The sequence below is a fragment of the Hyperolius riggenbachi genome, chromosome 9 (assembly GCF_040937935.1).
Source record: "Hyperolius riggenbachi isolate aHypRig1 chromosome 9, aHypRig1.pri, whole genome shotgun sequence".
Classification (NCBI taxonomy): domain Eukaryota; kingdom Metazoa; phylum Chordata; class Amphibia; order Anura; family Hyperoliidae; genus Hyperolius; species Hyperolius riggenbachi.
The window spans coordinates 62,720,030-62,733,118 of NC_090654.1; the positions used below are offsets into that span (position 1 = coordinate 62,720,030).

Below are 13,089 nucleotides of genomic sequence, written 5' to 3' on the forward strand. Positions count from 1 at the left end.
GGGCAAACTTGGCCCTCCAGCTGCTGAGGAACTACAAGTCCCACAATGCATTGCAGGAGTCTGACAGCCACAGTCATGACTCAAAGGCAAATGCATTGTGGGATTTGTAGTTCCTTAACAGCTGGAGGGCCAAGTTTGCCCATGCCTGGTTTAGCCTGTGTAATCCCCCCTCATCTGAGGCTAAGCACAAGTTGTATTTTGATCTCTCAGCTGTATCAGCTGACTGTCTAGGCAGAGAGGTCATTTGTAAACACAGGATGTTAATAATATGTCTGCTTCCATGAAAGCAGGAAATAGACACACTGCAGATGTGCTGTAACAAATAAATGTTTTTCTTTAAAGATTATATGCTGCTGCTTATCAATTAGAGCAGAGAGGAAGTTCTGAGTTCAGGTCCGCTTTAATGCATCCACTTCTTGCTGCCACAGGTCTCAACTATAAAAATGCTACTGTGGTCTACCAATTGTGTTTATCAGAACAAGCATGCAATCAGTTTAGATGTGATCACCACCCCTACAAAAAAAATACATATTTTATGACTATTTGTCGCAATAGTGGTCCTTTTAAAAATCTATGGTGGCAAATAACAGTTTAGCTAGATACATATGCTAGATAACACTCAGCCGGGGCAGCATGGGTACAGGTCCCCCCCCCCCCCCCCCCACAATGTCACACATCGGATCTTTAGTGACAGCGACAGCCAACCGCACTGTTCCCCTCCTCACCCAGACCTCTAGAAGCTGTTCCCATAAGCCACTGCCCCAGCCCCTCCCACAGCAAGGCTTCTCTGCCCCCGCATGGTTACAGGGGGACCGAGTCCTGATCCCTTCAGACGTAACAATTGTAAGTACCTGGCTAGCTTTTCTCTGTAGTGAAACTGTAGTAGTCTCACTGAAAACTTATTAGGGTGGGTTTTCACTATCTCCGGCCGTCCATCTCTGAGATGGACGCCGGCACTTGTGCACTGTGATTATACATCCGAATCCCTGTAGCTGTGCCATTCATGGCTATGGGGATTCGGATGAGATTCTGAAGCAGTACAGAATTTTTTCATGCATGCATATCCAGATGCGGCCAGAGAAGGACTTCGGAGTAATCCCGAGTAGCAAGCTACTCGGAATTGAAATAGTAATGAGTTGCTGATTACTCAGCTGTAATCGCGGGTGACGGTGGGCTGCGGTCCATTCTGCATCATAGGCGTACAGTGAGCCGCGTTCCATGGCTCACTACCGCGCTTCCTCCTTCCAACTTGGAGTCAGTGAGTCATGCAATGCGGCTATCGCAGACTATCGTGCAGATTGCTGGGTAATTTAACCCCCCGTCACCCGCAATCACAGCTAAGTAAATCAGCAACTCATTACTGAATTACTCGGAAGCACATCCCTGGAAGCAGCCTATTGATTTCAATAGGCTGAGATTCCGGATCTGTGCGTGAAATCAGGCACAATTTGCCCTAGTGGGCCCTTAAGAGGAACTGCAGTGAAAAACAACAATGAATGAAATTGTTTTTTTCTTTTTTTGTACAATATTCATTTATAAATGATTAAGTAATTTGCCCATTGTAAAGTATTTCCTCTCCCTGATCTACACTCTGAAATGTATCACGGGGGTGACATCTTTATTGCTGGCAGGTGATCTCAGCGGAAAGTTATTTCCCACAATGCAAGGAGGCTCACAGACAGCAAACAGTCAGGACCATGGTCAAGACATCACACTGTGGGAGGGTTTCACTACAATATCAGCTATACAGGCCCCCTCTAATGATCTATTAGAGAACAGGTTTCCCATGGTAAACAGGGTATCAGCTACTGATTAGGATGAAGTTCAATCCTGGGTTAAAGTTCCTCTTTAGCGTTGTGAATCTCTGTGAAGAACACTAAAAGATACCCCGATAGACCTGCCCTAGTCAGATTCATGTGGATGGCACCACCTATACATACATAGACTATGGGTAAAAGTCCAGACTTCTATCCTCCATAAACAAACTTTATTGCTACAGATAGAATGAAAAGGCACTCAGCCAATCATTATTAGCAACTGTTCAGAGGTGGATGCACCCAATCATACAGCACTTCACTGGAAGCTACGTTGGACAATAAAGTTTGATAATTGAAGGAGGTTCTGGCTTCTATCCATAGTCTTACGATTAGGACTATAGGCACAACGGTCTATGTCATCAGTTTATTTTCTCTTCAATTTTGCTTTAAAGTGTAAAAAAAAAAAAAAAGGTAAACAAGTAATCTGGGTGCTAACCAGGCAATTCAAAAGTTAAAATCATTATTACTTTTCTTGTTGATAAAATTATCATTCCCCAGTTTACCAGACTCTTATTTGGTACACACAAAGGAAGTTGCAGGGCATGCTGGGTTGTCCTTTTTTGCTTCTCTACTTCCCCTCAGACTCAGCTAATGCAGCCCGTTTGGCTGAAGCCTGTTTCCCTCCTGTTTTTTCCCTCCCACACCTCTGTTCCTCTCTGATTGGCCAATATTTCTCATGCTGAGACAATGCACTTTCTATAGTGAAGGACGGGCAAATTAGGCAGAGGAGAGTAAGGGAGGAAATGACATCAGGATTGGCTTCAAAATAGCCACAGCTAAAAAAGAGTAAATGCTAAGAAGAGTTCCCTTTTTTTTTTTAACTGTAGAAAAATCACTAAAATCAAATCGTGGACAGTGCAATACATATGTTATGTAAGAAGAGCAAGTATTTATCTACTTATATGTTGTTTTTTTTCCTGATATAGTATAGCTGAGAGCTCCTCTAACTATTTCAGCCGCGCGGACGTGAGCTTCACGTCCGCAGCGGCAGGTTCTAGAGCCACAGGGACGTGCTAGTCACCTCCCTGCAGTTGGGGGGGTCTGCAAGCGATCATGCGGGCAGATGCCCGCGATTGCGCTGCTGCTAGCAGGGGGGGGGGGGGGGGTTAGCTGCAGGGAAAAGACGTCCCCTGTGCCAATCCGTACATGTCCGCCGTGAATAAACACTGTTTGTTTATTCTGTAAATGGAGCCGCCGCACTATTTTCCGCCGTGATTTCCACCGCCCGATCGTTAAATTTATGAATGGAAACAAGGTTTCCATTCATAATCTCCCCGCCGCCACTGTGATCGGAGGCTTCCGATGGAAGCCTACATCACTTCCCTGGTTACAATGTAGTGATACATTGTATCCCAATTAGCGTACATTGTACGCTAATGGGATTTTTGCTCAGTAGAGACATCTTGTGGCAAAATAGTAAAACACACCTACTGACTTTGGGGAATAAAAATAAATGATTATTTATGTCAAGAGGACATATAATTAATAAATAATGGGCTAAAAATTAGTGATGGATGTAAAACTGAAAAAATGCACCTTTATTTCCAAATAAAATATTGTCACCATACATTACACTAGGGGTATAATTTTAATGTTGCAATAAACGGGCCAAATGAAATGTGTGGATTTTAATTATGGTAGCATTATTTTAAAACTGTAATGGCAGAAAACTGAAAAATAATGATTTTTTTCCATTTTTTTCTTATTCCTATTATAATACATTTGGAATAAAATAATTCTTAGCATAATTTACCACCCAAAGAAAGCCTAATTGGTGACGGAAAAAACAAGATATAGATCATTTCGCTGTGATAAGTAGTGATAAAGTTACTGGGAAATGAAAAGGAGAAGCGCTGACAGTTGAAAAATCCCCGCGGGCTGAAATGGTTAAAGTGAACCTCCAGACTAAAAATCTACTCAGCAGCACTGAAAAGGCTTGGTGTTTCTTTAACAGTTTCACAGCATCAGAACTTTGTTTTTCTTACCCAAGCCTCATTTTTAGCTACACAGAAGAAAACTGCCCGCTGATGCTGTGCAAAGCATGATGGGATTTCTGATGATGAGGTTCTCCTTCTGCTGTTTTGGTGCAATTTGTGTTTTTTTATTTTGAATTTGAGATTTGAAGCCTAGCGTGTGCAGCTGGGAGGGGTGATCAGGACACAGGACAGTTGGAACTGTGTCTCATACTCCATATCGCCTCCTTTCAACTGAAAACATGGCTGCCCCCATGAAATCACAAACATTTGCCTGTTCTTTTAAAACAGGGTGGGTAAGGGATTACCTATCTACTTTAATTAACATAACTAATGTAACTTAATGACAGTATGTTTGTTTAGGCTGAAGTTCCCCTTTAAGTACCATTATCCCTTACTTGCATACTGACATTTCATGCAGCGCTTCAGAGTACAGTAAACCATTAGAGTCACTAAAGGTAGCCATACATCTCAACTTTGCAGCCGACTTGATAATTATAGAAACGGATGAAACTTGGTGCTGCCAAGAGCATGCCTGATCGATGATGCAACCAATCTAGGGCCAAAATTGGTTGCATATATCGATTGGACATGATTGAAAATCTCAGCTGAAGTGCTCAATCGATTAGTGTGTGATAATCGCCAAAGGCGAACACAACAGAAACCCCTGGCCACCCCCCTCCCCCCATGTTAGATGGGCCCCACCCTAATACATGAATACTTTATCTGTGTCGCCAGAGTGACCACATGCTTCTCATTGGCACCCCACATGACTTCACACGCATGAGCTCCACGTGCGATAGGCCGGCGACCACGTGGGGCACCAACAAGGAATAATAATGTGGACGCAGCAGCGGACAGGTAAAGTATTAATGCACGGGGGCTGATTCTCAAAAGATTTCATGCTGAAATAGATTGGTAATTGGTCTGCGGTTCAGGTCGGCCAACAGATCTCTCTCTGATCAGAGACAGATCTGTCTCTTGGTCAATTGGCCACCAAAACTGCAAGATGTATGGCTACCTTTACTGTCCTACAGAGGTGCTCAACAGACATCTCTGCACCAATGCCTATTCCAATGACCCTTTATGGACATTTATGATGAAGAAAAAGCTGGCAGCACACGAGTCACGATGTGTGTACCTGCATGCCACACACTCTCACACCCAGCGTGGCCGATGTGCTCTGTTCACACTTCTGCATCTGTCGAGCTGCCTTCTCCTCAGAGGCATCGTCACCATGCTGTCGTGTCCCCATCTTCAGGTCCAGCACACATGGGAACTTAAAGTGGTGCACAACGTTTTCCAGGAGCAGGAATTCTGGGGGCACAGAGTTAAGTGACCATAACAGAGGGAGAGGCTGGCTGCACCACTAGAGATAAGAGACAGGAAGGGACACACAAAAAAAAGGATACTGTACAGCTTGCGCTCCTTTGATTCTGAGCGCATGCGGTTGAGTTGCTGCTTGTGGCAGCGCAGGCTCCAGGGGTTGTAGCTGATACGCTCAGAGGTGACTCCGCTATTACCGTCCAGCATCTGGAAGGGCACCTCTGACTGAGTTAGTAGCTCCAACTTGGGGCTCTTCATCTCTGGGACACTGCAAAAAACAAGCACATTGACTCACATACATGCAAAATATATAAAAAAAAACAAAAAAAAAAAACACACCACCTCTTGCTATCAAACTACCCCTAAATGTCCACATGCAAGACAGGAACGACCAGGTGCACCAATATGCAGCCAGGCACAATCTCATCTACACAGTTAGGGCCTGTTCAGACTGTCAGCGTATGAAGCACGGGTATAAAATCAAAGAAACGCAAGTTGAAAACGCATGCGTTTTTCTTGCGTTCTAATGCGTTTTGCGCACACACACACGTGACCCAGGGGAAAAAAAAGAATTATGGGAACCGCAGAGGGAAACGTACGCTAAAAACGCAATAGTACGCGTTTTTGATACGCGTCCATAGACTTTCATTGCGTCTGTTTCTATGCGTGACGCACAGAACTGCATGCAGCAATGCGGATAAGAAACGTATGCGTCTCATACGCATACATGTGAACTAGCCCATTCAAAAGCATTAGGAGCAGTTTCTATGCGTTTTTTGGTACCCGTACGTGTTCCCTGAAAACGGCTGGGAACGCGCATAGTCTGAACAGGCACTTAGGCTGGGTAAAGACATTTCTATTGAGCCGTCACAACAGCAGCAGTCAAAAACACACACCCCATCCTGTGCACTGCTATATAACCATTTTATTTTGCTCCAGACATTGCCTGCCTGCTCTGGACGCTTCAGGTCCTGTGCTTCTCTCTTACCCAGCACTGCTCTGTTCAGGACAACTCGTCGCTCAGCCACCCTTTCAGCAGAATACCCAAGCTGCTCAGGATGACCCAGAACCACTAGGAAAGTATAGGAGACCTAAGGCAGCCATACACTGGTCGATTGCCACCAGATCGACCAGCAGATAGATCCCTCTGTGATCGAATCTGATGAAAGAGGGATCTATTGGCTGCCTACACTACAAACAGATTTTGAATTGATTTCACTATGGAATCGATTCACAATCTGTGGAGTTGCCGCTGCCACCTGCATATATTACCTGATCCAGCCGGCGTGAGTCCCCCGGTCTCTGCCATCTCTTCTCTGCTCTGGAAGTTTAAACAGTAGAGGACGCTCTACTGATTAAACTTCCCCTAACAGGAAGTGAAGCCAGCCGTAGCCCAGCGTGCAGAAGGGACAGCGGGGACACGCGCCGGCGGAACAGGTAATTTATTGTCACTAGCGTCGGTCGTCGGACATTCGCACGCCGTTATCGACACACGACCTGCCGGCAATCGAGCAAAATTTTCCGCGTGGACAGAACGATGGGATCGATCGATTTCAGATCAAAATCGGTTGACCGGTCAGCGTTTGCGCATCGATTTCACAGCAGATTCGATCACAGTGATCTAATCTGCTGTCTATCGGCGGGAAATCGAGTAAGTGTATGGGCACCTTAAGAGACCAACAAGCCCTCCTACTAAAGAGCAATCCTCAGTGTAATATGCCTTCTTAAAGAGACTCTGAAGAGCATATTAAAAACAAAACTAGATACTCTCCTATGGAGAGGGAAGGCTCCGGGTCCTATAGAGCCTTCCCGTTCCTCTTCCGGTCCCCACGTTCCACCGCTGGCTCCCCCATTAGCAGTCTCTGAGCAATGGGTCAGAGATGGCTTGCGTCTGCCGCTGCTGGAGGCTTCAGCAATCTTCGGAAGCCCGAATACTACTGAAGATGGGCCGCTCCATACTGTGGACATGCGAGAATGCGTATTTGTACCTTCTTATTTGCAACTGTGCTCCCTTCCATGTATGAGCAGCCTCATGCTATTGCATAGACCGTACTTGCACATGCTCAGCACGGTCACGCTTGTACACAGAGAATTAAAAATCAAACAAGCATATGGGACAAGCCCTTGTCGAATTTCCTTAGAGGGACCCTGCCCTGGAAGGGTGGACCACATGGTGATCAGGAAGACTAGACTATCCAGTCTATCTTTTTCCATTTTTAAAGCCATGATTAAGCTTTAAATGGGTTCCACTACTGTTGGGCTTATTGTTAAAGTGTAAAATTTTCATACTATTATGGTTAATAAACAGGTCAATGCTCCAAGTTTTACTACTCTATAGACATTTCCTCAACATACTACAAGTGTTGTCACATTCGCATGTTACCTCTCTGAATGCTCTCCACTCATAACTGGGCGTTCCTCCTTGTGGTCAGTGCTGGTGGGCGTGCTGTTAGTGCGGTGCAGCCCACGGCGAGAGTGTTTGCGTCTCAAGTGGTCCCTTTCTGGAAGTTCTTCATTATCTACGGCTTCATTCTCCACGTAGGGATACGCCACAAGATTAATGTATCCGTCGCTGTCCCCTTCAAAGCAGACAGAAACAACGCCTGCAGGACAGAAAAGGGCCACACATTACAAATCAACCTGGGACATGACAATGGCCAGCGATGGAAGGACACCAGCAACATCCTCCACAAGACAGCCAAATAACTACATGTAAAAACCATGCATACAGTAAGTACAAGGACCAACAGCTTCCTTGCCAGCACTAGAGGTCAATAGAGCAGCTCCAAGTTAATTACTGCAGAGGAGCATTTCTACCACAGAGAATTAGATGTGAACATTAAGCAATACCAGTTGCCTGGCTATCCTGCTGATCCTCTGCCTCTAATACTTTTAGCCAGAGATCCTGAACAAGCATGCAGCAGATCAGGTGTTTCTGACATTATTGTCAGGTCTGACAAGATTAGCTACATGCTTGTTTCTGGTGTTATTCACTCACTACTGCAGCCAAATAGATCAGCAGGGCTGCTGGGCAACTAGTATTGTTTAAAAGGAAATACATATGGCAGCCTCCATATCACTCTAACCTCAGGGTTCACTTTAAAGTATTTAAAACATTAGTAAATGTTCTCTTGTTCCTCTCTGTAAGGCCTTGTTTATCATAAATCACAATCACTGACGCCAAAATTTTGCGATTTTGTGCAGTTTGTTTTAGCGCTTAGCTGAGCGTTGCGATTTGTTGTAAAGCGATCCATTTTTTTTTCACTTCAGTGAAATGGTCAGTCACATCAGTCAGGAAGTGAACTCTTTGACCCGGAAAAGAATACAATTTTTAATTTATTCTAAAAAGCGCTCGGGAAATCGCTATACAAAGCGCTTTTTCAAGCGCTTTGTGATTTCCCTATACCTTCCATTACAGGCAAATCACCCCAAAAATGGTACAGGCAGCGCTTTGGTGAGCGGATCGGAATCTAACCACTCATATGTGAACATTCTCATAGGGGATCATTGCACCAGAGATTTTAGGGTGATTCAATTCGCCAGCGCTTAAAAAAAAACCTGAATGCGCCCTTAGTGTGAATAAGCCCTTACATATCTTGTATTTCAAGTTATGTTTTTTTTTCTTGAAAAAGAATAAAAACTATTGAAAAAACAAACACTTGATGGCATAAGTAATACCGTAATAAAAACAAACAACAACAACAACAAAAAAAACAGGTATTTCTGTATCAATAGTGACAGGTGACATGCCAAAATTGTTAGGATTCTTAAAGTGGAAAAAAACCTTGGAATGCAAAGTGGTAAATGAACAGGGAGAAGACAAGAGATATCATTGGTCAGACAGGAGACATTATTGAATAGGGAGAGGAAACCAAAGGTAAGACTTGTGAGTAAGGAGGTTACAGGAAGTGACATCAGTGAACATGCAGAGGAACCTGGAAATGATTCTAGTGAACAGAGAGACCAGAAGTATTATTAGCGGATACATAGATTCAGCAATTTTCACCTTTGTATTCTGGAGTGAACTCTTTCATCTCTGGCGGCAGAGACTCGTAGAAGCGTTGCTCCCGGGGAATGAGGGGTTTGCACACAGTGTGGTCGTCATAGCGCATCATGCTGCTGTGCCCTCCCACCTGATGGATGAATGGCTCCAGCAGGACCCCCCGGCCCCGGTCACACACCGCGCTCTTGACGCACTTCCCCACTTCCATGGTTTGACAAACACACATTGCGTTGCACGCGCGACGCTCGGAGGGCGCATGGAGAGGGGCGCAGGGGCCGGGCAGCAGCACTGAAGGGCAGAAGGTGGCTGGCAAGTCTTTCACCCTGGAGTCGCTCCTCAGACCTGTAAGACAGAAAAATGCAATACATAAACCAACAGCGTCTGAACAGTATTTGTATCCTTGTGGGGTGGATACAAGTATTTTACGATGTAAACAGAGGCACCCAAAAGAATAAAATAGGCTCTGGCCTCTGGCGCATCCCTGACCTACTACTGTTATATGCCCTTTTTTATTGCCTGAAGAAGCAGGACTATACCTGTGAAACACGTTGCAAACACTTTGTGGAGTACAGTATATCAATAAATTTATGCCTGTTGAAATTGACAGTTTTGTGTCTGTTTTTAGGAGGTAAGTCCACCACTGCCTTCAAAGCATATTTAACCATTTTAGCCTATTTTATTCTTTTGGCGCCTCTGTTTACAGAGGTATAGCCCCTTTTTCCTATCTGCAGAGTGTGACTTCTTAAAGAGGAAGTGTCGCGAAAATCTTAAAATTTAAAACACATACAAATAAGAAGTACATTTCTCCCAGAGTAAAATGAACCATAAATTACTTTTCTCCTATGTTGCTGTCACTTACAGTAAGTAGTAGAAATCTGACATTACCGACATTTTGGGTTAATCCATCTCTTCATGGTGGATTGTCAGCATGGCCTTTATTCTTTATAAAGACATTCCCTGAAAATGATTGATACAAAGATGCTGGCCAGCCTTCCTGCTCACTGTACACTATTTTGGCAGTTGGACGGAGCAACTGCCATTCACTAGGTGCTTTTAAAAATAAAGAAAACCCTGAGAACCCCCCTATGAGAAGATGGGCTAGTCCAAAATCTGTTGGGAATGTCAGATTTCTACTACTTACTGGAAGTGACAGCAACATAGGAGAACATTAATTTATGGCTCATTTTACTCTGGAAGAAATGTACTTCTTATTTGTATGTGTTTTAAATTTTAAAATGTTCACGACAGTTCCTCTTTAATCCTGAGTGGGGACAGGTCTAATCTCCTCACCTGCCTATACTGTGGTTGCCTTGGAAGTAACCCTGGTTTGTGAGTATACTTTTGTACTCTCTAATAATCATTCATCTACCAGTACATACTACACTACATTGGGCCCTCTGTGTCATTTCTTTTTGTAGCACCTGAACAGTGGTGGAAGCCAAGACTGAACTCCTCTATGGACTAATGTTTTATCCCTCATCAGCTTTATATCACACAGACTCATCCTCAGCACACCACTCAACTTTTCCTTCATACATGTAAGAGGAGCTAAGATCCTCACAGTGAGATTTAGGGGACTTATACTAGAACATATGGGCAGTGACATGATGCTCTACCCACAACCAGAAAACCTGTAGTAATCACAGGTTCTCTTCATGGCATTTCTCCTTTACTAGATCACCTCACTGGGTCAGCCAATTAAACTCCTAAAAGCAACGGTTCTCATTTTGGGCTATAAATCCAATACCCACTTCACAAACCTGGTCTTTATGGCAGTAGATGATGGGACGTGCTCTTCTGGACCCATCATCAGGGAAGTACAAATTCCAATCGTAACTACTGTGCAGGCGCAGAACACTCCCGACTGGGCATGGGTGGTGAAGCAGGACTTGGCCAGAATACTGGGCTGTCCAGCAGGGGGCAGGAGCGACCTGGAGAGATGGCGAGGGACCAAGAAGCTTTACAAGTGCTGGAGGAGTAGTTCATCTCAGGTACAGTTTAAAGTGCCTAAACCGCACACGGTATATTCTGCTGAACATGCACAAATCTTCTGGCTCCGCCTTCACCCTGCCAGTTCACTCATTCTACTAGCTGGGTCCTCCTCTATACTACTAGAGGAATTCTGCTTTTGAAACAGCTGGCTCATTCTCCCTTCTGAGGAGTGCCTCCTCAGTCCCAACATATAATTACTAGCGATGGGCAAAGACAATGAAATGTAAAACACTAAAAGAACTGCTAACATTTGGGTAGTGCTTTTCTCCTGTCTGACTCAAAGCACTTGAGACCTACAGCTGCTCAAGGCTTGCTCAGTAGGCCACCCTGAAGCATTAGGGAGTCTTGCCCAAGAACTCCTTAATTAGGTGCTGGCTCCAGCCAGGATTTGTGCCCTGGTCTCCTATGTCAAAGGTGATGCCCTAACCTAGTACACTAATTAGGTATTGACAGTTTTATATTAGGTTTATGCAAATATATGCAATTTGGAATTAGACCAATCAAAATCATCAGCTGCTGCCTTTCCAATCCTTGGCATCTCTACTGACCACTCCTCCATTCTACCAAGCGGCTTTTTCCTCAATGCTGTTAACTGGTTCCTCTTCCTTTATACTGCCATCAAGCTGGCTCCGTTCCTCTATTACGCCTCCATATACTTGAATTGGGCAAAAACGGTGCTGAAAATGTGGGCACACCAGGTACCGCCATAATGTGAAAGCCCCTACTCAGACAAAAGTTCGATCACAAAGAAGACGCGGCAGTGCTGGGTTCGAGGAGGATCCAGGGAGCCGCTGGACCATCCAGAGGCTTACCACAACACTACCATAGACAGGTTTACTTTACAGTGTTCCCCAATAGAGAAAATAACAGTTGCACAAGTGTACCGTCTTAAATATCTTGTGGTGTTCTAAAATAATCATGTAACCAGGGCTGAGCAGTCGGTACAAAAATCATCTCCGAATCCTCAGTTTATGAAACCACCGACTCCGAGCACCAAAAATTACTCTGACTCCACAGCCCTGCATGTAACGTCTTGTGGCATATTAAACTAGAGTCTCCCTCACTACATTAATGCGGGTGTTCCTGGGCAGGTGAGAAAAAAAAAAATAGTGAGGGTATCTCCGGCTCACCAATCTTCACAAGGAAGTCTTGTAAAAACATTGTGGAAATCTAAGTTATAGCTATTGAGGGTGTACCTTTCACCTGCTCCATTCTGAAGCTATGCATACATTTCAGACTTTAAGCCAGTGAGTGACAGGAGATGTGAATAATGCATGTCTGTCCCGATCATTGAGGAACATAGCTCCAGGGCTGGCATCTTAAAAAAAAAATAAATTCAGAAACTTCAAGATTTTCATCACTGCAGCCTCTCTACAGTAACAGGAAGGATCAGCACTAGCCCAGCAACTTTCCTACAAGCTGAACATTTTCTATGTGCAACAGGTGGATAGACAAGGAGAGAATAATATTCTCCCCCCCCCCCCCCCCCCTCCACATATAGCCACAAGTTGCCTGTTCATGTATCTCACAAAATAGAGAAAAAAATGTGAGGAGACCTGTGGCTATACTAATACAGAACCCATCTCAGGTCCGTTGCTGGTTTCAGTATACATTATACATCAAAAGCCTCAGTCTCCATTGTCCAAGTATCAGATCCGTCACAAGACCTTTACCTTTGTTCCTTCCATAAACCCCCATGTCAGCAGTAGAGGTGCTGGCCATCTCTTTCTTGGATGGACACATTGTGGTCCTCACCCTTGGAGAGCTGTCCTCTCACTGGCAATGCACAGAAAGCTCTACAGACTGGTCACGATATACGGCTTCTATCTGCTCCAAGCTTCACAGGATCCCTCCCATTATCACATTTCATATCAGATTCCTTCATCGTCCGACATGAACCCAGCGAACTCACAAGCAGACACCCAGAGGTGGATCAGGTTCCCCTCTGCATTACTGACCCCTTCTGCCTGCCACATGC

At 44.6% G+C, this 13,089-nt stretch overlaps 1 protein-coding gene across 3 annotated transcripts in view; it reads right to left on the minus strand.

Annotated features, from left to right (window-relative positions):
• Positions 1–13,089, minus strand: part of IP6K1 (inositol hexakisphosphate kinase 1) — a 52,899-nt gene that overhangs the window by 14,495 nt on the left and 25,315 nt on the right. For all 3 annotated transcript variants that reach the window (XM_068252925.1, XM_068252926.1, XM_068252924.1), the window contains 4 exons: positions 9,123–9,461; positions 7,500–7,719; positions 5,203–5,384; positions 4,932–5,107 (listed from right to left, as the gene is read on the minus strand). In XM_068252925.1, the coding sequence (XP_068109026.1) occupies positions 4,932–5,107; positions 5,203–5,384; positions 7,500–7,719; positions 9,123–9,345 (801 nt within the window). In that variant the 5' untranslated portion in view covers positions 9,346–9,461. The remainder of the gene's footprint in view (positions 1–4,931; positions 5,108–5,202; positions 5,385–7,499; positions 7,720–9,122; positions 9,462–13,089) is intronic.